The 25,340-nt window shown below is 46.6% G+C and overlaps 1 protein-coding gene across 2 annotated transcripts in view; it reads left to right on the forward strand.

Moving 5' to 3' along the window:
• The first annotated feature begins 1,736 nt into the window (after positions 1-1,736).
• Positions 1,737-25,340, forward strand: part of MEIS1 (Meis homeobox 1) — a 129,710-nt gene continuing 106,106 nt past the window's right edge. For both annotated transcript variants that reach the window (XM_081157198.1, XM_081157199.1), the window contains exons 1-6: positions 1,737-1,967; positions 3,852-4,078; positions 5,916-6,057; positions 6,589-6,639; positions 7,453-7,503; positions 8,924-9,070. In XM_081157198.1, the coding sequence (XP_081013324.1) occupies positions 1,956-1,967; positions 3,852-4,078; positions 5,916-6,057; positions 6,589-6,639; positions 7,453-7,503; positions 8,924-9,070 (630 nt within the window). In that variant the 5' untranslated portion in view covers positions 1,737-1,955. The remainder of the gene's footprint in view (positions 1,968-3,851; positions 4,079-5,915; positions 6,058-6,588; positions 6,640-7,452; positions 7,504-8,923; positions 9,071-25,340) is intronic.

Here is a 25,340-nt window from a genome sequence, read left to right on the forward strand (position 1 = left end):
AAAGCGGAGCGGGGGTTAGGGTAGGGGGGAGACGAGGCTGCGGAAGAGAGCGCGGGGCGCCGCCAGGGACAAGCTGAGGGCTCCGGGTCCTTCAGGCCCGAGCACGGCAGCGGCCAGAGCTCTTCGGCGCCTCGAAGACAAAGGCGGCGCGGCCGCAGCCCTCGCCGAACGCGCCGGCCCTGCCGCGCCGCGCCCTGGGCGCACGGCCGCTCGCCCGGCGAGGACCCGGGACGGAGCCTCCCTCCCCGCGGCGCCTCGGCCGGGGCTCCGCCCGCGAGGTCCGGGCCGCTCCGAGCCCGCGTCGGGTTTCGCTTTCCCGCGATCGTAAATAGCTTCGTGTTTGTAAACAGGCGCTGGGGGCACATTCCCGGCTCTCAGCTCATTGTTCCCTCCCTTCCTCTCTCACTTCGCGCAGGACGCCGGGGCCGGGGGCTCTCCAGGGCTGGGAGGTGGGGGCGTCCAGACCCCCAAAGTGAGAAAATGCAAGCATTTCCTCTCCTTGGACCCAGTGTCTCCCTCTGACAGCAAAAAGAAAAACAAAAAAAAACCAACACCAAAAAAACCCCTCTAAGCTGGGTGTGCGGAGAGCCCCAGCCATCTCCACCCCACGTCCTCGGGACTCCTTTTGCAGAGCCTTTTCCAGCCTCGCTCCCGCTCCTCCTCCCCGCTCCCCTTTTGACTTTCCGACTTGGGAGTGTTTAGTTCTGAGCACGGAGTACTTTTTCGCATCACCCCCTTCCGCCCTGAAAAAAAAATACTGGCAGACCCCAATCATTTCGAGGAAAAGTCATGAAGTCAATGCGCGTCGCCCCCGTGCAAAATAACTCCCGCCGCCGCCGCCGCCGCCGCCGCCGCCGCCGCCTGCCCGCCCCGCATTTTATTCCCAATGTATTCAAGCGCCGGCTTTGGGGAGACAGTCTGGAGGGGGAGGGAGAGAAAAGAACACGGCAAATAAAGCGGGCGGCCGGGACCCGCCGGCCGCGTCGGCGCGCGTGTGCCCGGGGCGCGCGGGCGGCGGTGCCCGGGCGTGCGATTGCAGGGAGCGCCGTCCGCCTGCCCCGCGCGGCGGAGCTCGCCTGGCGCACCCACCCCTGCCGCGGAGCCGACTTGCTGCAGCCCAATGCATTGTGTAAGACGCGACCTGTTATGGCCACCACTACTTCCGGGTTCTAGCATTCTGGTCGGAATCCACCTCTCCGCCTGTGCAACACACACTTTACACACGCACGGGGACTGCGAGCGGGCAGCATCGATTGTGGCTCCTTTAAGACAAACTCAGACAGACATTTTTTTTTTTTTTTTTAACCCTCCTCCTCTAATCTCCCTCCAGTGCAGCAGTTGCAAAGAGGGAGAGAGAGAGAGAGAAAGAGAAAGAGCGAGCGAGCGAGAGAAGAGAGAAACTGATTAGGAATTAGGACTGATTCAAGGGGAGCGAGCGCTAGGGCTTTGTGCATTTGAATATTAACATTGGAGGTGTTCTGACCAGAAGAAGACAGAGCGGATGATCATTCATTCACCACGTTGACAACCTCGCCTGTGATTGACAGCCGGAGTGGCAGAAAGCCATGAGATTTGGTAGTTGGGTCTGAGGGGCGCTCTTTTTTTTTTTTTTTTTTTTCCTTCTTTTTTTTAAACTGATTTTTTGGGGAGAGAAGATCTGCTTGCTTTTTTTTTTTTTTTTTTGGATTTTTTTTTTTTTTTTTTTTTTTTTTTGCCCCTGCCGCTGTCTTGGAAACGGAGCGCTTTTATGCTCAGTGACTCGGGCGCTTTGCTTCAGGTCCCGTAGACCGAAGATCTGGGACTAGTAGTTCACGTTGCTGGAGACGTTAAGGGATTTTTTCGTCCTGCTTTTACATTTTTTTTTTTCCGGGGGAGTTTGCGTATTTGTTTCCTTTCACACTGGCCTTAAAGAGGATATATTAGAAGTTGAAGTAGGAAGGGAGCCAGGGAGGCCGATGGCGCAAAGGGTACGTATTAAAAAACAACAACAATTGTGGAACTCAAATGTGAGATTAAATTGAAACGTGGCTGAAAGACACTGCTAAAAAGTTTCCTTTTTTTCCTCTCTGTCTTTTTGAATGAGGCTCTTAAAGCCGTGGCCTAAAGTGAGCGTATTTATTCAGTGCGTTTGTGGACTTATGTATGTTACATGTTAATTCGAATAATCAAGTTTTCTATAGATTCCTTAACCAGCAGCTATATAAATAAAAATACAAGCGTGGGCAACCATCTGGTTAAAAAATAAAAATCAAAAATAGCTACATAGCTAATGCTATAATGTGAGAGTTCAGAGAGCAAAAGTTTAGAGCTATTTTAAAACTAAAATGAACAGCTAGAAACTTCTGCTATGTTATTGATTATGTTCATCTTTAATACCATCAGAAGCATTTAGCTTTTTAAAGCCAGTAACTTTGTCATAGTACAACGGTTTTTTGGGGAGTCGGGAAACATTAATCTTTTAAAAGTAATTTTAATGTGCATGGATTTTTATGCAAGGTAATACTTAGAAAGTTTATCTTAGACAAGCCCTGCACTAATTGGATACTAAGCACACAGCTACTCATTTTTAAAATGCAATACTAATTTCTCCAATATTCCTATTTGAATGGAAATGTAGTGAGAGTAAAGTGAGACAATGACAACCCAACTGTGGTAGTTTCTTAAAAGAAAGGGGGTCTACAAAAAGCCTTCCTTGCATAATTTGTGTCCTGGCCCTCAAAGCCCTGTTTGCAAAAGAAAGTTACTAGGCTGACACATTTTTTTTTTTTTTTTTTCTCCTTTGGTTCAGGCAAATGTCAGCGTTCTTCCAAACTCTTTTCACACCTCTGGCTCTAAGGAGATGAAAGTGGCAATTCCTCTTTTCTTTGAAAATAATTTCACTCTGATGCCTTCAAATCTTAAGGGGGGAAAAAAACTTGCCTGGAATGAACCAATGAGAAAAATCTCAATAGCTAAATTTTGCACACAAAAATAATGACAATCAATGTGAAAGTAGTTTTTCTAGAGGAGGGAGATGGGAGGTTGTTTATGCATTTGCTATTGAATTTACTTTAAACCTGATGAGTAACATTTGCCTCATTGACTTCTAGTCTGGGTAGAAAGTTCTTAAGAGTAGAGAAAATAGAATAACTGTTCCAACTATAGATTTTCTTTACCATTGAGGTGGAAATTGCCCAATTCTAAATCCAGCTATAATGTACAAGAAAAGCTACCCTTCTCTGAGTTTCACTTACAAGGGGGCCGGTTAGTTTTGTATAATTTAGCAGAGTTTGTCTTGGAAAGCAAAGGAAATGCAGTGTCTTGCAGGACTGCCTAACCTCTTGCTGGCAGGGAAATAAAATAAGAAGCCTGTCTGAATTCACGTGCTTGGCGTAGCTGTTCCCATCGTAACTTTTTTTTTTTTTTTTAATTCCCCCTGATGAGAAGGGGCTGTGAAACTAGGCGGGTTTTCTGCACTGTCCTGGCACGTTTTATTATTGTGATTTTGAATTTCCTCCTATGGAGACATGCACGGTTTACCTTCCCACCCTCCGGGAAAATGCCTCTCTTTCTTTCCTTCCTTTCTTGCTAAAGGATTCTGAATTTCTGAACTAGTTGATAGGGACACAAGTCAGGGCAAGACCATTCATCCTAGCCGGGTCTCGCCGAGAATCCTAGAATTTTTACTTTAAAAAAAAAAAATTTTTTTTAATTAAAAAAAAGAAAATCTCCACTTTATATAGATGCAAGGCCACCGAATTCGAGGTTGAAGGATCCAGCTGGACTGACATTATATAAGCTCCGTGCCCTGCCGGTCCCCCATTTGCCCGCCTGGCCTTCTGAACCCTGTTTCTCTCCTGTTTGCCATGCAGTACGACGACCTACCCCATTACGGGGGCATGGATGGAGTGGGCATCCCCTCCACGATGTACGGGGACCCGCATGCGGCCAGATCCATGCAGCCGGTCCACCACCTGAACCACGGGCCTCCTCTGCACTCGCATCAGTACCCGCACACAGCTCACACCAACGCCATGGCCCCCAGCATGGGTTCCTCCGTCAATGACGCTTTAAAGAGAGATAAAGATGCCATTTATGGGTAGGTACAATGGGCAGCAGCTTAATCAGCCCGGACGCGGGGCTTCCCCTGGCTCCCTTTGCCCTTGGTGAGGGGAATGCCAGGGCTCTCTGGACTGGAGGTCCACTACTTGGTGACTTTTCATTCGCACTGCCTGATGACTTTGGGGAGGCTGCCTGCCATCCCCGACGCCCCCATCCCCAGGCGCGCTCAGCGGCTGCCCAGCGGCAGGCCCCGCCGAGGCCGTGCCCGGTGGAGGGGTCGCCCTGCGGGAGAAGCTGCCCGGGGTCCCTCTTCCTCTCTGGCCGGGTTGGTGTCCCGGCTCGCCGCGCTGCTCTGGGAAAGCGTTGGGGGTTTCTAACTGTAGGCGCCTTTGTGTTGGAACGAAACTTTTAGTTTAAGGGAAAATCTTTTAAGCCACTGATTGTTCTGACTTGCTAAGTTTACTCAGCAACCGTACGCTGGCTCTGCCACCGCACAATAAAATCGAGGGAAGACAGTTGCAGGTCAGGCCGGGGAACAAGCTTTGCATTTAGAAAGTTTGACCACTGTAGTCAAGGAGGGGAGCTCGATCTGAATTATTGCAGACACGAAGAGACTTCTAGACGTTTTGGTAGTGTGTGATCAAAGGCGAAACCTGCAGGATTTAGAAGTAGATGCGGGGTGCTGTGGGCCGTGTTGTTCTCTGCCTGTGCGGTTCACCCCGTGTTGTCCCGGCCATTCCATCAGACACGACCCTGGTAAAATCCTTTGAAAGTCCCTTGTGCCTACTGTGTGCTGATGAATTTGGGGACCTCTTTTGACTTTGCAGCAACTTTACTTTCTTCTTTTGGGAAAAAAAAAAAAAATCATGCAACACTGACCCTCCCCGGCTGCACACCCTTTCTGCTCGGTTCTTCTGGTCCCTTGTGCGATGGGCTTGTTTAAATCCCAGCGTTCTCTCCGCAGCGTTAACTGCAAATGGTTTAGGCTCTGGGACAGAACATTTGGGGAAGCTTTGAAAAGGACCCCAAACTGTTAAATTCCCAGCTGGGCTGTGAGAGCTAATAAAAGACTTGAGACACCTCCTTGGGCATTAGGAGCAGCTTGCTTTTTTTTTTTTTTTCTTTTATGGGCTGAGATAAGCGACATCTAGGCCCCTCGCAGTCCTAGCTGCCTTGCCATTCCGCAGAGACAAAATGAAAGGCTTCCAGGCTTTCCCGCAGGACCATTGGAAGGAACTTTTCTCTTGGGGGTGTCGGGGGTCATCGGCGAAGGGAGGGACAGTGTGCAGGGAGCCCAGGAGGCGCCTCTTCGCTCTGCGAGGGCCGTGGGGTGGGGATCGGTAGGTGCAGCCCCCCTGACAGCCGGTCCCGCAGCCTCAGAGGTCCTGTCCCCAAGTTAGCTGAGCGCCTGCCACCGAGATCCCCAGGCCGGGCTTCGCGAGGCTGCCTTGGAGGAGCCCAGCGGAACGAGCCCTCCCAGCCCCTGTGCCCGGCGCCTTTCTCCTTCCTCCAGGTCCTGGGTGTGCAGCAGAGGGACGAGGGCTTGGCGGGTGGGAAACTTAATTCAAAATGGCTGCTGGAACTGCTTGGGTTTTATCCTTAGCAAATGTTACCAATTTCTCGGGCCAGATAAGCTGGACCGATCCTCAGATACAGGTCCCTGGCTTAGGGCCTCCAACTTTGGGGCCCTAGGTGGAAGGAGAGGTGAGCAGTCACCTGGGTGGGTGGGTGGTGGGGGGAGGAAAAAAGTAGTTGACAGAATCAGGGAGGGGGGTCCCTGCCTCCAGCTCCTCCAGCTGCTTTTCTTGGGCGCCTTTTCCCCCTGACTCGGGACTAACCATTGTGTTGTTTGTGACTGTTGTATTTTCTTGCAGACACCCCCTCTTCCCTCTCTTAGCACTGATTTTTGAGAAATGTGAATTAGCTACTTGTACCCCCCGCGAGCCAGGGGTGGCGGGCGGGGACGTCTGCTCGTCAGAGTCATTCAATGAAGATATAGCCGTGTTCGCCAAACAGGTCAGCAAAATGAATGTTTAAAAAGTAAAAGGGGAAAGAAAAAACCCCAAAAAGGGCCCCCCTTCCTCCCCTCCCACCCAGCCTATCTGCAAGAGCAACTAGCAACTAGTCCACCTTAAGCCATGCCTGTTACAAACTACCCTGAGATTTTCCTCCTGTGTGAGTGTCTGCGGGTGACTCGAAACCGCCCCTGTCCATCCCAACTCGAGCTCCACAACCGAGTGCAGAAAGCTCCCTTTATAAAATAAAATCCCAGACACCACGTGCTGGAGCTGCCTTGGATTTGGCCAGCTGAGCAGCTCCTCTAGAAGGGTAGCTGCTGGTAGAAGTCACCCTGAGCTCTGGGCTTGGTTTCGGCTTCTTTGGTCCCCGTGGAAGTGTTTCTCTGCGGGACCCACTCCGTGTCACCGAGTCTCCCTCCAAGAGGTTACACCCTGGCCGGGACAGACAGTGGAATGAGGCAAGAGACTAGGAAGGCGACCAGATTTCAAATGTTTCTTTCTCCCCCATCCCTTCTCAACTTGTATTTAGATTCGCGCAGAAAAACCTCTATTTTCTTCTAATCCAGAACTGGATAACTTGGTAAGAGTGGACCCCCTACTTCCCTCTCCCCAGTCCCCCTCCCTCTAGCCCCCCCCCCCCTGCGCCCCCCAGCTTTGCTTTGAGAGCCCTGAGGTTTCTAGACCGGTCTTCCCGCTGCTGCAGGTCTGGCTGCAAATGCGTCCGTCCACGGACAAGTGGTCCGGGACAAGATCCCCGGGAAATAAATTTTTTCTGGAGAGGGGCCGGGCGAGCGGCGCGGAGAAACGCGAGCTTTTGTTTTTTATGACAGCCGGGCAGCGCAGCCCTAATCAGCGCGGGGATTTATCTCCGGCCTGTCAGCCTGTGTGCTTAAACTTTGCGGGCTCCCCAGCCCTCAGAGCCCGTCACGAGGGCAGCGGCCGGGCCAGAGCCCCCCAGCCACCGGGTTGCCTGAAAGCTGTGCAGAAGGCAGCGGAAAGCCTGCAGTGCTGAAAGCCCCCAATTTGGGGACTCTCTGGACTGTTTTCCGTGCTCACCTTCCAAGGAAACGTCTAGTCCAGGGATGTGGCCCTTTTGGGGGTGGGGTGGGGGCAGTGGGGCTGAGAAAGGGGAGAGAGCCATGGGGGAGGAGAGTGTTTATGATCCCCACTTAGATGCTTTGTTGTTGTTTTAGCTATTTTTTTTTTCTCCTTAAGAAATATAAACCTCTAGATGGTACCCAGTCGCTGCTATTAAGTTTTAGTGTTATTGCCATAAATCAAAATAACTCTATTTACTGGGGGGGAAAGGGGTGGGCTTGGAGATGCTAGAGCTGTGACAGCCAGTTTCCTGCAAACTAGGAATGGGGTGCTCATTCTTTTTGTGTCTTTGCAGATGATTCAAGCCATACAAGTATTAAGGTTTCATCTGTTGGAATTAGAGAAGGTAATTTCTCTAGCCCCTTTTCCTTTCGCCCCCCTCACCCCCAAACACACAGGGTGGGGGGAGGGTGCAGAATGGCTGAAGTTCAGGCTCCTGAAACATTTGCATAAATGTCTTTCTTCCTGGTAATTAGTGTCAAGGCCAATCTTAGCGTCCATTTCTCTTTGCAGTTTAATTACAATTTCAGCCACTGAAACCGGGATCACAAACGCCCTAGCCTTGCAGTCATTCTTAATACCTTGCTGGCTTTGTATAAATAGTTGCAATTCTATGCATCATCCCCCGGTGATGTTTAGAATGAATGCTTTTGTGAGTTGCTTCCCGGGTTATACCTTTGTGGCCTCTTCCTCTTTGCTACCTCTGAGAGGGGGGAAGTTTTGTTTAGTTTTAGTGAGTTTCTGGAAGACAGTCTGAGAGCCAGCGGCATGTCAGACACAGAGGAGAGGCCAGGCCGAGGGTGGGGGGAGAAGGAGCGGGCAGGGAGTCTGGAGGAGGTGGTGGGAGAGACACAGTAAACGTTTTGCAGAGACAAAGCAGAGTTGATAGTTGTGTCAATTTCTTGAATCTGCAAATCCTGTGCACACCCCACCTTCACACTCAAGAAAGGGTGTGGGATAACACAATTTTGCTAGCTGTTCTATAAATCTCAGCAATAAAAACTTAATGCATTGTAATTCAAACTAACGTCGAATTGCAAGCACGCTGGGGTTTCTTGTGAATTTTTGCATGTCAGTGATGACTGGGGCCTTTAAGAGGCCACTCCACTTACACCTAAATATTTTGAAGCTATCTCTTTCCTTTTCATATTAAAAAAAATCAATGTGATACATTTTTGTGGCTGTAGGCTTTTTTCACATATTGATTACTGGCAATTTGATTTCCTTTTATTTTTAAAAGGAAGTATCCTAAAATAGGCTTCTTATGGATTGAAATCCTAATTATAAATATTATAGGGACTTGGGTTGTCAGGCATATATCCTATGCTACCACAGTACTGGTCCTTTGAATATATATATATATATATCCAATATTACATATATCTGCATTTTTCCTTAGACATATTGAAAAAGAGCTATGATAAAGTAACTGGATGAAATTAAATAGTTTACCTTAAGTGTCACCTACGCAGGTCACCTCTCTAATGGCCACAGCCCTGGAAGCAGATGAATTTAACACGGGTGTTGAATACGTTGTAGCCTGTGAATCATCTTGTCACTGTCAATTTTCTGGGATATCTCTATTTTGCAAGAAAAGAAAGTTATTCCTAATTCTGGATGCGTCTGGGGGTCTCTGGAGGACAATTGCCCTGTGTTTCCCCTATTTGGAAGTTTGGATCTCACAAGGGGGGTGGATTGCACTTGTCAATGTCATTTATGCACTCTTGATTATATTTCCATTTTTTTTTATTTCTGTCATAATGTAGGTACACGAATTATGTGACAATTTCTGCCACCGGTATATTAGCTGTTTGAAAGGGAAAATGCCTATCGATTTGGTGATAGACGACAGAGAGGGTGGATCAAAATCAGACAGTGAAGATATAACAAGATCAGCAAATCTAACCGACCAGGTATGTGCTTTTCAATTTCAACATCCCTGGGAAAAAAAAAAAATCTGTATGCATATTGCTCGCTGGGTCACTACCACCTCCTTTTATTATTTGCATATGATTAAGTCTCTTTTAGATACATTTCCATCGAAATGAAAATTTTTGAATAATGTGGCTATTATTGCTTCATTAAGGCTGGCTCTGGGATTCGACCTGGAGAGATGAGCTTGTAAAAGCTTTGCCTGCAAACTTGACCTGTTTCTTGTCGCTTTTAATTTTTGTCTTTATTTTATTTACCCTCTATAATAATGGGAGTGTTAACTGCCAGTGACCGCCTCTGATTGTAGGGCTTTGTTCTGGAGCATCCCTCCCCCACCCCCCTTCTATCTTAAAGAAAAGAGAAGGGTCTGCTTATTTCTTATTTTATTAGGAATAAACCCAAGATAGGTAGTCTAAGAAAGACAGCAGTGGTTTGAAATCTAGCAAATGCTGGCCGTTTTCTCCCTGTCTGTACGGTTCATTAGCCTGTCTTGTCAGTTTTCCTCGGCCGAGCGCTTCTAGACCTCACTGAACATTGCTTTGTGCAGTGCTCGCTGCAAGCTCGCCCATTTTATTGTACTTCATAGAAAAAAAAAAAAAAAAAAAGACCAGGCCTAGGGTATAAAAACAGATAAATATGGACTTTTCTACTCCTCTCCACTCCTCCAGCTGGTACGTGCTCTGGGCCCTCTGGGTTGGCAGCTTTTGGAAGCGTCAGCGTCAGGGCACCTTGGCGACTCCCTCGCTGTGGCGGGCGGGGGACCTCGCGCCACCTTGACTCTCAGCTGCGGGCTCTCGCTGGCCTCGCCCCCTCCTCTCGCGTGCGCCCCCCAGGCCCTCCTTCCGCAGCGTTGTAAAGTGGGGACGACTTTTATTTGGACTTGCTGGGTGTGCGTGGCGGGGGAGGGGGTTCTCTCTCTCTCTCACCCCAACACCGCTCTTCGCTCCCGGTGTCTCTCTCTGTCCAGTCGCTGTGTCTCTGGATTGGTCCACAGGAGTTGCAAAAATAGCATGAAAGTGAAAATGTGAGGAGTGGGTGGGATAAAACAGGGCTCACGACAGCGCTCCGTTGCGAATTGTTGCAATGCGTCTGGAGACTGGGGTTTGCGGGCCTCCCTCCGCCTCTCCATATATAAGTGAAGGCCCGGAGTTGTTTCTCTTTCTGACTTGGCACGTGAGTCCCGTCTTGGGGGGGGGGGCGGGGGGGATCAGCCTGCCTTTGTTAAGCCAAAGGACCGCCAGTCGAGCAGCTTTCCTTGCAGGCTCTGCCCTGATCGCTGCTGACCAGCGGCTGTCTTGCGGCGTCCTTGCCCGAGTGACCCACTTCTCGGTCTTGGTGTCACCCTAAAGTTTTCTTCTCTAAACGTCGCCCCCCCTTTAAAATAAATTCCCAGCTTTGACTTATCTGGTGAACTCTGCGACAGAGGAGGAATCCTCCCTTCCCCAAGAGGAGTGCAGGGCAGGCAGAGCTGAGCTTTGAAAAGCGCCAGCGCGCCGGGTCCTTACTATTCTTTGGCAAGTTGCAAACTTTCGACGGTGTAGACGAGGGCACGGAACAGCCACCTGAGCGGTCCCGGTGCAGCGCGGCGGAGGTGGGAAGAACCTGCAGGGCCCTGCCGGGCTGGCCCGTCCCCGACCCGGGGCTGCCCGGCCTCCCCCGCCTGCTTCGCCCCCTCCCCCCCGGCCCTCACCCCCCAGCTGTTAAATGCAGATTCCGCTGAGGAACCCTCGGGTAGCTGCTGTTGAATAAAAATTGTAATCCAACAAGCCTAACTAGAAAATGGGATTCTAAAAGCTTCTAGTGCTGGGTACATAAAGCTATTTGAGCAAATTACAAGAATCGCTTAGGGGCATGAATGAAATCAACACTTTAATTGCCTCCAAAATGAAGATTTATACCCCATTTTCTGAACGCATCATTATTTTATTAAAGTCAAAGATAAGGGACCAAAGTTATGGGGTATTTTGGGGGGATACAAGATTGATATGCCACCCTGAGCTCTTCCCCTTACTCCTTCCGTAAACTTTAGTTGCCCAATTACCTTAACTTGCAATATGCAGATTGGCAGGCAGGTCTCTTGGGTAAAAAATACGCATTTTGATCTCCTTCCCCACCTATAAAATGAGAAGCGTGCCTCCCACCCCGCTGCTTCCGAGGTGAGGGGGCTTCGCAGCTTCGGCTGAGCTGGTGGCGCTCTTGGCCTGCGCGCGTGGGGCGCGCTCGCGGGACCCCCGCGGGCTCGCCTGCCTCACTTGGTTGGAGGGCAGCAAACCAAGTTTTGTTCTTTCGAATTGACCGCTTCCCGGGAGCCAGGAGCGAGTGTGCCTGGGCTCCCTTTGGAGCGGGGAGCGCAGAACGCGGGCGCACGAGGACCGTGCCTCGGAAGCCGAGTAGGTCCCCAGGTCTGGGAGGCGGGGAGCGGGAGACAAGGCACTAGGTCGCCCGGTGGGCGCCGGTTTTCCCGGCTGGAGCTAGCTCTCTGGTCCCAGGGGGCGCTGGACCCCCGGCGCGGCGCCCTTGGGACCAGGACCCGGAAGGACGGCTCGCCACCTGCCCGCGGAGGCGGCCCAGCCAGTTGGAGCCCCGCAGAGGGTGCGCTCCGGGACGGGCACGCTTCAGGTGTGGCGGGGCGCTGGGCCTCGTTAGCTCATTAACCCCTCTGTCTCTAGGGCCTGCTGGCGGCACGGTTTATTTTATTTTACTTTTTTCCTCGGAGGGCGTGAAGGCTGCCACCCGCGCAGGGACCTGGGACCGACGACTTTGATACCAGCCGGTTTCCCAGAAGGCTAAGTCTGTGGAAATCCATTTGGCCTTGTAGTGTTGTTGGGTGGTGTTGTTTTTTTAAAATCATTTTTATCCGACTGAGACCCCAGTAGAAGCTGTGATCCCGACCCCCCTTCCGTCCCCCCCCTCGTTCCCACTCAGACCCCGACGTCCCCGCGCGCGCAGCCCTCCCGGGCGCCCTCTCCCGACGGCCACGTTCGCGGCCTCGGCACGGGCGCTCCCGACGCCCGAGGACCCGGGTCCTGGGGCTTTCCGGACCTCGGCCTGGGGGGAGAGCCGGGCTGCGACTGGGCAGTGGGTGTAGAGAGGGACCCCGGTGCAAGGCGTCAAGGCGAGGGTGAGCCTAGTGGGCTGTGGAGGACGCGGGTCCGAGGGGAGAAGGGGCTCGCGTTTGGGGATCCAGGGTGGAATTGGGGTCTCCCAGAGGGGTTAGGCGCGTCAGAGCCTGGCCGCCCAGCGGACAGACTCCAGGACGCACTCCAAACAGGAGCCGTCGAATGAAGCCTTCCCTGGGCTGTATGTTGCTCGCCACTCCTTGGATCTAAGCATTTTCCACTCCAAGGCTGGGTGGGGAGAGAGTGGAGAAAGGAGCGAAAGGTCTCTGGGCCCCTGAGGCGGCCTCCCCGGTGGCCACGCCTGCTCGCAGGGAGCGGGGACTAGCTGGGCCGAGCCGCGCACCAGCCCGGGTTCTCCCACTAGCAGCGGGAGGCAAAGAAATGGTCCCTTTGGATTACAATTTTTATTCAACAGCAGCTCTCCGGGGGGTCCTCGGCTGAATCTGCATTTAACAGCTCTTGGGCGTAGGGCTGCCAGGCTGCACCGGGCTCCCTGTTGCATGTTAATCCAGATTTGTCTCTGGCATCTAGGGAGAAGTAATGTGGCTCTCGGAGATGGAACCAGAAAGCCACGCTCGCCAGGCAGGTTAAATGCCAAGCGCTGGTGAGCTTCCCAGGGGAGGGAGGGCGGCTGCGGGGCCGTGAGGCCCAGGCTGGAGAGGCCAGCCCTCCCGGCCTCAGATATCTAGGGCAGCCTGGGCCAGTGAGCTTTGCTTCCCAAGTGGGCCAGGGAAGCCTGGTGGCGATTGTTTTATTTTAAAAGTCCGGAATGTTGTTTCCGAAGCATAGTTTAAAATAAAAAAATTCTTAGAACTGAACTTGTACTTGACTGAAAACAGTCCCTCCCTGCAAAGCAGGATGAGATGCATCTAACAGAGATTGAGGCTTTGTCTTTGGAGAGGTGTTTATAGTCAGTGATGGGGATGGAAGGGCAAGGGACAGCCTAATGCCCTTGATGAATTGGGTCTGCTGTTCTGGTGGGGGAGGTGGGAAGATAAGGCCTTCGGATATTTGCTAATACTAGAAATGAAGGCGATTTATTTTTATCCAATAAGAAAATGGGACACAAACATCAAGAAACAGGAAAATGGTCCCATTGTCAGGTAGTTTGTTTCTAAATGCTTACACTTGGATACATCTTATTTAAATTGTACATACTTCATAAGTTCCCACTTAATGCCTTAGTCCTGGAACCTCTCAGTCCACAGTCCTTGCAAGCAGTGGGGTCTTAGAATTATCTACCTTTCCTTTTGATTGTTGTTGTGGGTCATGTGGTGCACTCTTAATTTCTTTTTTGAAATATGTCAAAGGGAAATTATGGCAAGATTCTCTTTAATGATTAAATAATAAGGTGTTGACTGCTTGTCACTACACTGGCTAATTGGGATGTTCATTCTAGGCCCTTTATTGCTTAGAATCCTTTGAATTAAAAGTTAGTTGTTTACCTGGTGTGTTTTTATTATTACTTTCTGATTGCCTTTTAGTGTGTATTTATGTGTGAATTTCAGAGTAGGGAAGTATTGATTCTTAATAGGGGCTCTTAAAAACATTTTAGAAAAAAAAAAGTACAGAGTATACACAGACAGGTTGAGGTCAATTACATTGTTAAATGTCTCAAAGTCTCGATGCTAATACAACAAAAGTTATTCCCTTTTCAGAGCGCGCCTCTCTCTCTCTCTCTCTGTCTCTGTCTCTGTCTCTCTGTCTCTCAGTCCCCAGTGAAAGTTCCTTGCTTAATGGAAAGCAATGATACTAATGCTACTTTGTACAAAGTAAAGCCCCATAACAGTAACTATTGTTCAGTGATTTAACTAGCTCTGTGGCAATAGGTCACTCAAATAGCAATCCTTCTCTCTCCAGAATGACTCCACCGCTCACGATTTGGAAATACATAGAGTGGTTGTGTGGACTGTCGCTATCGGTCCTAAGCTAGAGACTGTTATTAGAAAACATGCAGAAGCTTAAATAGTAGAGGAAGAAGAGAAGGAAGGGGAAGAAAAAGAGGCTTAAAATATGGGCCCTGCTTTCAGAAAAGTAACTGAAGTATCATGCTATAATTGTCCAACTTTGAAAATAAACAAATTTTAAATCATTATGTTTTCAAACACTCGTATGTTTAAATGTTAAAATGTTTGTCATAGTCCCAGAGATTTAAAACACAGCTGTTGCTGGGTGACAGAGGGAAAATTATGCAGTAAAACTCCATACTCTTAAAAACAAAGAATATTTGTGGCCCGACAGTAGAAACTTAGGTTTATTAAGGCCAAGCAGATAGGCTAAAGTATTACGAGGGGCCTACTGTTACGAGTTTACCTTCCCTCGCAGGTGGAGTTGGAGAAACTGTGAAGAATGCATAACAAGTCATATTAAGACACTTGTCATAAATGAAAATACTGTCAACATGAATTCAAATGAAGTATTTTCATATTGGTAATGTTATGCTTTCCATTGCAATAGCAATATTTTCTTCTGAAACGTAAATATGTCAAACAAATGTGGAATGCTAAAGTTTTAATAAATGATCATTTAATCATCAAACACAACCCAAGTATGTATACAGAAACTTTTAAAGGAAAGTTGGCGTTCAGCCAAATTCCTATAGGGACTTGCAGGGAGACAATCAAAACTGGGCACGAAATAAGACTTCCTCTAAGACGGCCTATAATTCAACGTTATTTGACTTCACTGTCATGGAGACAGTTGAAGGAGAGTAGACTGATACCATTCTCAATCATTTTTGTTACACAGTCTTAAATGTTTGCAACTGTAGCATTTTATGTGGCCTTTTTTGGATTATGATGTCTGTCATATTTGTATGAAAGTAGTACTTAAATTTACGTTATGAAACAAAAAAATTTTTTACCATTTCTCCTTAGTGCAAAAATTAATATTTAAAATTACATCAAAACTATGGGAAAGTATTCTTTTACAAATAAAGAAATAAAAATAGAAGGCATGTGACAGTATATCTGACAGTTGTGCAGATGTTAGACTTAAAGGTTTTCAAAATCCCGAGTAAAACAACGCTGTTGTAAATCATGTAGGTCTTGGTGTTCTTACTCATCAGGAAATGTCAGGATAATAAGTTTCAAAAGTTAGGCTCTACGGCATAAAATCCTGCCTCCCCATTTGAATTTTAGTAACAATTTCAAATTTTGACTTTTGGGATCCAGTAAAAGTTTGGATAGTTTACTATTACTATTTGTAAATGAACCCTGCGTGTATAAAATCAGATTTGAAAAATTCAAGCGGACGAGTATGTGTATGCAGTGTAAAAGATAAAAGGGTTTCTTCACGCTATCCTTAATTTAATGTGCCGTGACTTCAGGATTATAGAAATTTGGGAAAGCTTTTGGGAATCTTAACCTCTCCAAGAAGTATACCTGTATTGGGCAATTGCTGGATTCCTCACACTTATAAATTTGACATTTTAATAAATGGTATAAAAGATACCATGTGAAATACACACGAATATATCCATTTAAATATTTGTCACTAGAATCCAAGTTCAGTCAGTTTAATGCATTCATGTGTGCAGAATTAAACCGATTGGCAACACTTTACTAGACTCCCTCAGAGCACTCTTTCCAAAAAGCATTTCTTAATCTAGGAAATATGTTCTTGTTAAAGGAAAACACCGCAGTGCAAATCTTTTGAAATTATTCTATATTTCTCTACTTCTTGGTTCAGGATTCCTAAAATATACCATAAAGAGTTATTCTCTGGTATATAATACACTTATTTCCACATTTATTGAATTATACACCTGTTGTTTATTGGTATCATGAGTATATACAGTTAAATACAAATTATAACCAGAACTAAGTCATCAACTCTCTTTAAGATGTGCCATAAGCATGTTACAGCTTTTCCATGACACGTGCACTACTATAAACGGATGGAGGGTAAATAAATAAGTTGTGAAAATAAATTTTACATTAACCCTCAAAATACATTTCTATAATTGATTCTTCCCTTTATACTTTTCATGACTCTATTTACAATTAATAGGATTTATGATCATGAGGTAAAGAACCAGGATTATGAAATGTTATGGGTTATTTAAAAACTTAAATGAAACTGTATTTTTCCACAGAAAGGAAATAACATTACTACTAATAAGTTTACTAAGTAATACTTTAAAATCACCACTTTTTATGAATTTAACAAATTTAAGCAACATTTTATAGTCTTGCTACTTTTTATCATTCAAACACAATACAAAGTCTTCAGTTTTACAATGGATTGAAATATACATTATTTTGACTCATGTAGATGATAGCAGTCGGTAAATAAGTAACATTTTGAATGATATTAGAATTATACCTGATAATAGATGCTAACTTGGAATTAATTTTTGTTGCTGGTGAATTCCCATTCCTGTATATCTTTCCCTTATTCTTCGCCACGCGAAACGATAGCCTGTTTATTATTCATTCATTATAAATAGCTGGCTTGTTGGTTATTATTTAGGAAGGCAGAAGTGCAGCTCTTTCTTTTTCCGCTCACCCCTTTCCCACTGCGTGGTAAGCCTCCTGTGCCTGAGATCTGCTCCTGAACTCCTTCGCTAGGTCTCATTTCCCTATTTGAGTATCTGGTGGGTCATTCTGCACCACGTGGGTTTATTTTCCTGCAAAGATGAAAATGTTACTCACTTTCGAATGGGAATGAGTGGAGACCAAAGTTATCAAATATTCCCAACCTGTGCCTTGTAACTTGTAAAACTAAAAACTGTTGTTCTTGTTTGCCCCCCAGGGCATCGAATGCTTGGTGCAGAGATTCCTATCAGCCCCTTTCTGGCTGCCCTCTCAAGGCCTCCGTTTGTTCTCTGTGGCTGTGGCCTTACTGAGAGTCCGATCTGGTCCCAGACCTCCGTGATTTGCATTTTAGCCTGCATTTGCATTCACACTGTGTCCCGTAGAAACTCTTTAAAGTGTAGTGTGTTTATGACTATTATGAAACTCTGGAAAATGAAGTTTCTAATGAAATCACTATAGTCATCAAAGGACAAGGAAGGGAACAATTCGATGTAAACCCAGAGTTTTCTCATCCCATCCAAGCTTGTAAAAGACTTACTTATCTCTCTTCTTTTAAAAATATTAGAAGCTGAGGGAATAAGAATTCCTTCGACAATAAAACTCCTCTTAATGTCTTTATAACTCTTTGGCTGTGTTCTCGAACATTAACTTAATTTGATAGACAAGCTATAATTAACTGTGACCTATAGTGTTTTCTGTTATTCAGGGACTATTCCTTAGCGATCTGAAAACTTAATTTCCAGCTAAATGGTGTACGGTGTCTGAGGTTATAAAGGCAGATGTACACTATTTGGAAGAAATGGAAATAATTTGTGTGTCTGTAGGGCTTAAAAAGGGGGATACTCTGTGGGGAGGGACTAGCAATTTTTCCAATGTAAAGTCCTAGCAAACTAGTGCAGGTGGGCTCTTTTTGTTTTCTGTTTTTCTTTTGTCAAGGTAGTCTTCCTTTCTGTTTACTACAGTGTTAAAAGTTTTTTTACACTGAAGAAAAAAACACACGTGTGTTTCATGGGACAAGAACTCTACATGACATTTTAAATCTAGTTATTTCATTGATCATAAAAACCAGTAGTGTAGAGAAAATTAAAAAAATCGCAGCCTATAAGTAAGATGCTATTAGCTATGGTGGTACAATCAGAATAGACATTTTAGCAGCAACATGAGATGGGGCATTTGGGGTTCAGTTGGAACATTTACTTGAAAGTTCCCACCAGATCTGGAGTGATGTTAAAACCCCCACTTAAGAATGTGGTAGTTTAAGAGCTTTGTGATAACTAACTCACCATTAAAGGTACCTTTATTTGAAATTCTTCATTCATAGGAGACTTTGTCTCATGAGTAGCCACCCTGCCCTTCACTCTTGAGCAGTTCAGATAAATGTACGATTTATTTACAGTCTATTGTATACATTATTTATGGGAAATATGCGATAACTCTACAGAGCATATGGAATTTATCTTTGCCAGATATGGGTGGCCTCTCTGCCAAAATTGTCATAGACCTAAGTAGACAGATAATAAGATTACCCTCAGTATACAGATAAATATCATTACATGTTTATATTTCATAATTCCAGATGCAAGTGCATTTTTCCATCTTTATTTTAATTGTCATGGTTTTTCAGGCTCTAGTTTCTGCCAAAGTGAATCAGGAATGTTACATTTTGAATTGATCTTGGTGATAAATTAATTTCTTCGAGGGGGGGAAAAAGATACTGAGTAGCAGAATCGTTTAACCCCTTCATTTCCTCAAGCATGCTTCTCCGTTCATTAATGTGTTTTAAATTTTCTGAAGAATGTTGTCCATGATATTTTAACACTGGTTTTGCATTTGGTGGCTTGGCTTAGTGTGGGGTTTTGTAAGCTCTGTTCAATAACAAAATCACTTAAGAAAAGTATCAGACTGATTATGTCCTGCATTTCCTTGCCCAAAATAATCGAGACGTGTAGGTGGTGGTTGTTCTGTGCATAGCAAATGTATTGCTGGTGTTCACGTATTTTTTAGTCTGATAATTATTCAAAGCTGGGATCAATCTGCATTTGAGTGAGTATAAACATTTTTATTCTGGAATTTGGAATTTGCAGCAACTCAATTTTATTTTTCAAATTACCCTGCCATTTCAATTAGGTGCATTGTTCTTCCTTCTACTGTTTCGACATTCTAACGGTTTGCTTGCCACCCTAATCGTGAGTTGTTTGAGTGTTTAATATTTATTGAGGGCACGTAAAGAACATGCTGATAGAAAAAGAGGAGAATAAGACATTAACGAATCAATGATGGGGCTTTTCTTCACGTGTAGTATACATCTAATACTGCAGATACTCTATAACTGGTAAAATAGTATGAATAGCCCCAGGAATAATAGGCTTGGGTATGGCTGAAGAATGGCATTCTGATGAACTGAATTCCTTAAAAAGTGCGCTAACAGTACAGCCCGGCCTCCTGCTTCTGGAATTCAGGGTCGATTTGGTTGCGCCCTCAGTGAAGTGCCTTGAAATATAGAAAACTTGGCCATTCTAGGAACCAGGAATGCAAATTAAAGTCGACGATGCTTTGAGAGAGGCCTCTCTGATGATTTTGCCCAAGGTAGATAATGAAGGAAGGGGTAATATTGTCCCCCACCTCCGCATTTAACACTTTGAGAGCTTAAGGAGTTGGAAATCCTGGGGGGAACGACAGGTCCTTAAAAAGTAGAAGCCCATCGAAAATAAAAAACCTGGAAGTGCTTCCAAAAAGAAAACCACAGGGAAATTGGAAAATCCTCTGTTGCTAATTGTTAGTGGATATCAGTGGTAAGTGAATTCTTTTATCCAAAGTACAGTGCCATAAGGTAGCTGAATAAAATGAGATTTACATCTGGGCTGATTCCCCCCCCCCCCATCAAAATTGTGGATTTTCTAGTTTGAGAGTTTAGAAGTAGAATAGAGAAACTGTCAGAAACACTAGAGGATGAGCCATAAAGTGTGCCGATTGTAACTTAGTTACACGACCTCTCAGGCCAGCAGTGTCCCGAGAAGGTGTATACACTTCAGAAGTAGAGCACTGGCTTTGAGCTGGGCTCTGCCCTGCGAGAGCGTCTCTACCTCCACCAGGCTCAGTTTCATCATCTGTAACATGGGCATAGTAACAGAACGCACATTGTTGAGTTACTTCCAAGGATTAAATAAGAATGCATGTGAAGCCTTTAAAACAGTAAACCTTAAACAGTGCAGTATATTAAATAATATTCTACTTATTTTTATTCTACCCAATCATCAACAACATGCATTTCACTTGGGAAAGGAAGATTGGGTAGTTGTGAATGGGGTGTGTTTTTTTTTTAATAGACCGTTTTTCTTTTAAATCATAGAGTTCAAGAAAAATATCATTTTTATTTGTATTAGGAGGGGTCGTTGTTATTCTGATTCTGTTAAAGTGTCAAAGGGGACTGGTCCCTCCGCCCTGTTGCTGAGACAGCACAGTGAATTACTACAGATTTACTCTTAAGTTCAACTTCAGGTAACAGTTATGTGCAGATCTCATACTAAGTACTTTTTTCCACATTTCTGAGCGCAGATGCGACGTGGCTAAGGTCCAGCCGCTCACGAGGTCCTGTTATCTGCTTGTACTCAGGATGCAGTGTTTTCTGCATTACCCGGTGTTCTTTTTGCTAGGATGGTTGTCTAGTAAATTTGTGGTTTGAAGTTGTTTTGTATAAGACACTTTCGAGTTTATTTTATCTTAATTTGTTTGCAGAATGAGGAGCACTGAATACTGTTACAAATGTAAAATAAAACATTGGGAAGCAAGCAGTCTTATAAAAGGGATTTTGTAACTCCAGGTATACTGGCAAATTTCAAATTCTTCTGCCACTCCTAATAGAAAAGATATAAAATACTCTGAATTTCATCAGAAAGCCCGTAGCAGATAAATGAAGAGTAAGGTTTGAAATAGTTAGGTACAAATGTTTGGAAATACAATGGTGCCAGTTGGATCAGAGGTTTGTTTTTTAAAAAAATTTAAACATTTAACTCTGAACCACAGTTCACAGGTATGATTACAGGAGTGGAAGCTCATAGAGTCATTAAAATAATTTAATGTAAGAGTTTATTTTTATTAATAGCATGCCAGCCACAATACAATGGCATAGGAAAAGGAAATGTTATTAAAACACAAATTAGTACTTTGAGTAAGGTTCCTAGTGTAATGAGGCTTTATCTGCTCTTCTGTTTATGAGATTTTTCTCCACAACAAACTGCTTGGTAGAACTTGAACATTCAGTGCACTTGAATAATTGGTGAATTACTCATCTACTTTCCGGTTTTGAGATTTTTTTTTTTAATTTTTTTTGGTAAAACTAGTTGTCCGTTCCTGGTAGCAGTTTCACTCTGATTGCATCTTCTTCCCCTTATAACGTGTCTGAAGCCTCTCACCCCCTGTAGGAATCTAGATGCTCTCCTGACGCCACAGCGGGGTCCCCATGGGACGTGCTGGCGTTGAGTCTCAATGGAAAGCGGCTGGGCAGACGGGTCCGCGCTGTGTAGGCTTCATACGGAAAGCTTCTGGAATATGTTGGGGGGTGTTTTACATCGGCGCACTTTTGCTTAGCATTAGTGGTTCATTTTTAATTTGGAGGATGAAGGAATTCAGCAATGCAGATGAGTGATGACCTGTGAGCTCAGAGTTGAGACCTAAAGGATGTCAGCCTGGGGACAGGTGAGATTTTGAGGAGCCCTGGGAAAGGGGCCCGGGGGGCCCGGCCGGAGCCTCCTGAGGTCCCTGCCCTCACTGCCCCGCATGGCAGCCGGGCCCGAGGAGGGCGAGGGGTAGTCAAGTGCAGGGCAACCAGCAAAGGATTTAAGGGCCAGCGGATTTTAAAAACGGAGTTGCCTGCCGAGCTGCTTTCCGTCGCCTTACACTGTCACATTAAAGTTAGGCTTCCCACCTTCTTTGGCCCGCTTCCTGGGCACACGGTGGGTGCCGTTGTGTGTGGGCATGAGTGTGAGCGTGGGCGTGCCCTTGTGTGTCTCCCGGTGCCCGAACCCAAGGCTCTGGCCGCTCCTGGAGCCCCTGCCATCGCCTGATACAAAACTTCTCACTTAAAGACGAAATCAAAGAGGATTTTCACCAAAGCCAAAAAAACACACAAAGCGCAGAAATTCTTCCCCTCCCCTCTATGTGCCTCATTACACAGAGACAGAGAATTCAATGTTTGAAAAATGATCATTTTCGTAGGTTTTCTTTGTGGTGCGTGAGAACGGGGACATACAGAACTCCATTTAACAGGCGCCGTCTCCGCCTCCCCAAGCTGCCCACGCCTGCTACCGTGTGATCACGTGTGTGTGCTTATGGGGGGGTGTGTGTTTAAAGCAACGCATCACAGTTGCTAAGTTAAGGTGTTCCAAATCTACCTCACTTGATGCAGAACTAGCCACACGTGGGTGGTTTGTGAGGACGCCGGCCGGCGCCGCGAGCGCGGTAACTGGGGAGAACGGGACAGTCACTGAGATGCGCCGCTGGATGAAAAGTCCACGAAGGCCGACGTGGTCGGGCCGGCCGGTGAGGAGGGGAAGTGCGGTGTCTCGGCGAGAGCCGCAGATTCTGAGAGGGGGTGTGGGATTTCCATTGTCTTACCACTAATTCACCATCTGCCCTGAGTCACCAAAATTACCCTTCGGGCCTCTATTAAGTGGGGTAATAAGCACATTTTATCGCAGCATTAAAAAGAGGTTCAGCAAGAACCCTGGCAGGGCTGCGGGCTTGGCAAAGGCCAGGTTGCGAGGGCGGGGACAGGGAAGGAAGTGAGAGGAAGGAGGAGAGTGGATGGAGAAAGTCGGAAGAAGTGTGCAAGGGAGATAACTCCTAAGAAGCTGGCCTCCCGGGGAAGGCCCGTGTGGGCCACCACAGGGCCTGCCCCAGCCCCGCCGGCTCTGCCCAGCACAGCCATCGCCTCCCCACGCCTTTTCACCGGCCAGCAGGACAGAGTGTGGACTTAGGAAAGGTTTCACCTCCGGACCCTCCCAAGCACATTTTAATGTAACCCCTGAGTCCACAGCATGTGTGCACCCTGATGTTTTAATCTGTGAGCTTCTGGTATTTCAAAACATCCCAAAGCTTAAAAGGTAAGAGGGCAGTTTTGCTGCGTTCAAACAAAACACCCTGCCCACGCTTGTCATGGTTAAGTGAATTTTGCTTAATGATTTCCAGGGATTCTTTTGAAATCCATATGAGGAATTTTACATTTTTTGCTGAATTAGTTGAATTTGAAGCTGGGTAGACATAGCCCCAGGGGAGTATGTTTTGGGAGCGGCAGGCTTCACCTAGGGCTCTAGCAAATTGTAGGTGCTATTGGGTTGTTGAGTGAGTCGAATGCTTACGCGTGTGGCGTGCTCTGGTTGGCACACAGGTGCAAAGGGGGCCCCTAAGATTTTCAAATAGGAGCGTCAGCGTCTCAGACTTCAGACTTTCTCTTCTAATCCTCACCTGAGGATGTGTTTTTATTGATCTTAGAGAGTGAGGAAGGGAGAGAGGGAGAGAGAGGGAAACATTGATGTGAGAGAGAAACGTCGATCGGGCGCCTCCTGCGTATGCCCCCCAGCCTGGGATCGAACCCGCAACCTTTTGGTGTACCGGACGACACTCCAGCCACCTGAGCCACGTGGCCACGGCCCGTTTCAGACTTTCAGTAGTCATAAACAAAAACATTCTCAGGATCTCCCGTTTCTCAACTTCAGGCGCACACAGGGAAACGTGCCGTTTCATAGAGGTGCCTGGACTCCTCCTCTCCTCACCTCTGCATGTGGGTCTTTCTGGTCCCTTTTCCTCAGGTGGCATCATTGATTGAGAGACCTATGAGGAATCATATCTCCTGAGGTTCTGTGCCCTGAAGGACCCCACGAGACATTGTTTAGACAGAGGTCAGAAGCCTGAGGGAGAGGGAGTGGGGAGATAGGACTGCCCTGGCAGCGTGGGATGGTGACATTCGGTGATCCTGTCTGCTGTGCCTCGCGGACGGGCACAGGCCTGTGTGTGTGTGCACGTACGTGTGGACACGTGCAGATGTGGGAACTGGCGTCTGTGTATTCAGGAGCATCACACGCATCGGTGCTTTCCCCTCCTCGACTGGTGACTCCCCCAATCTGGAGGGGCTGGAATGTTCACTTCAGCAGATGAGCCACCTCTTTCAGGTCCCAGAGACCATTTACTAAAGGGACTCCGGCACTTTGAAAATGCAAACGGACGTCCCCAAAGAGAAAGCTGCCCATGGATAGGTGCAGACTAACGTTAAATTTTGAACGCTATGATTATTTCATCAATTTTTACATAGCTGCTATGTCAGGGTCACCAGACTCTCGTTTACCCATCTGTTTGAATGGGACAGGAAGTGTAGAAATTTTGAAGAAAAGAACCCACTATTTCTGGCCTGGAAAAAAAAAAAAAGGAATCTGGCATCACACTGATGTGATGAATGACCAAGTGAGAAGATATGTCACAGTGCTTTGTATACTGTAAAGTGATTTATAAATATTAGGGATGAAATTAGACTTGATAGGGTGGGGAGGGGCAAGCCACCTGTAAAATCATGTTATTTGAAGGTGAAAATAAGATCAGTTTGCATTCCCTGAGCACACACCAGCTGGGAGATAGCCCAAGGCATACCACGCTGAATGCTCAGCCAGCTCGGGTTAACCAGAAGCTCTGTAGACTGAATACACCTGTATGTAGATATTTCAGGGTTGACTAGGTCACCCTATGCTGTTACATTAAAAACTATAGTAGCTGCTGTTTATTGAGTGCTTGCTGCATGCCTGGGAATTTATATAAATTATGTCTGCAGAGGAGTATTTCTTTATCGCCCTTTACGGATTAGGGACATGAAGACTTAGGGGGGTTGTGACGTGTCTAAGACCATGTAAGTGGTGTAGTCAGATTTCGAACTGGGATATGTGTCGCTTCAAGTTTCCTTTCTTTGGACTGTGTGACCCTGCAGCTGGGTATTAATATATTTTTATAGTGGTGTGTGTTTATGTGAGTGCAAGTTTGTGATATGTTTTTAAATCCTGCAAGTCTTTCGAGATGTTTTATGATATTTAATATAGGAGATCATAGCATCAGGTGACAGTTTAACACAGGGGCCCTTGATATATCACTTAAGTTATTCATTTATTTATTCAAAAACATATTTGTATCTGACGTGGCATAGATATTTTACTGGGATGAAGGGTAGGAGGATGGGGAAGATATAGTCCAGGACTTTAGCACATTCATTGTGTAGAGTTGTAGACGGGCACACAGGTCACACGCAGCAGCATGAGAGTCAGATGGCAGAGGTGTGCATGAGGCGCACTCAGTGCTCTGCGGAGGGGAGCCTCGCTCGTCCTGGGGGAAGTGTGCCCGCGCACGTGTGTGTGTGTGTATCAGGGAAGGCATTCTGGGGGAGGTGATATCTGAGCTGTAACTTCCTTAGCAAGCAGGAGGTAATCAGGGGCTGGGGCCAGGCAGGGCCGAGAAGGGCATTCCAGGCAGGAAGGGTGAGGATGGGCCCGAAGGGACGAGCAGAACCTACCTGCAGAAATCACATGCTGGAGCACCGGGAGCAAGGAGAGGAAGGGGCC

This window comes from Miniopterus schreibersii, assembly GCF_964146895.1.
Source record: "Miniopterus schreibersii genome assembly, chromosome: 13".
Classification (NCBI taxonomy): domain Eukaryota; kingdom Metazoa; phylum Chordata; class Mammalia; order Chiroptera; family Miniopteridae; genus Miniopterus; species Miniopterus schreibersii.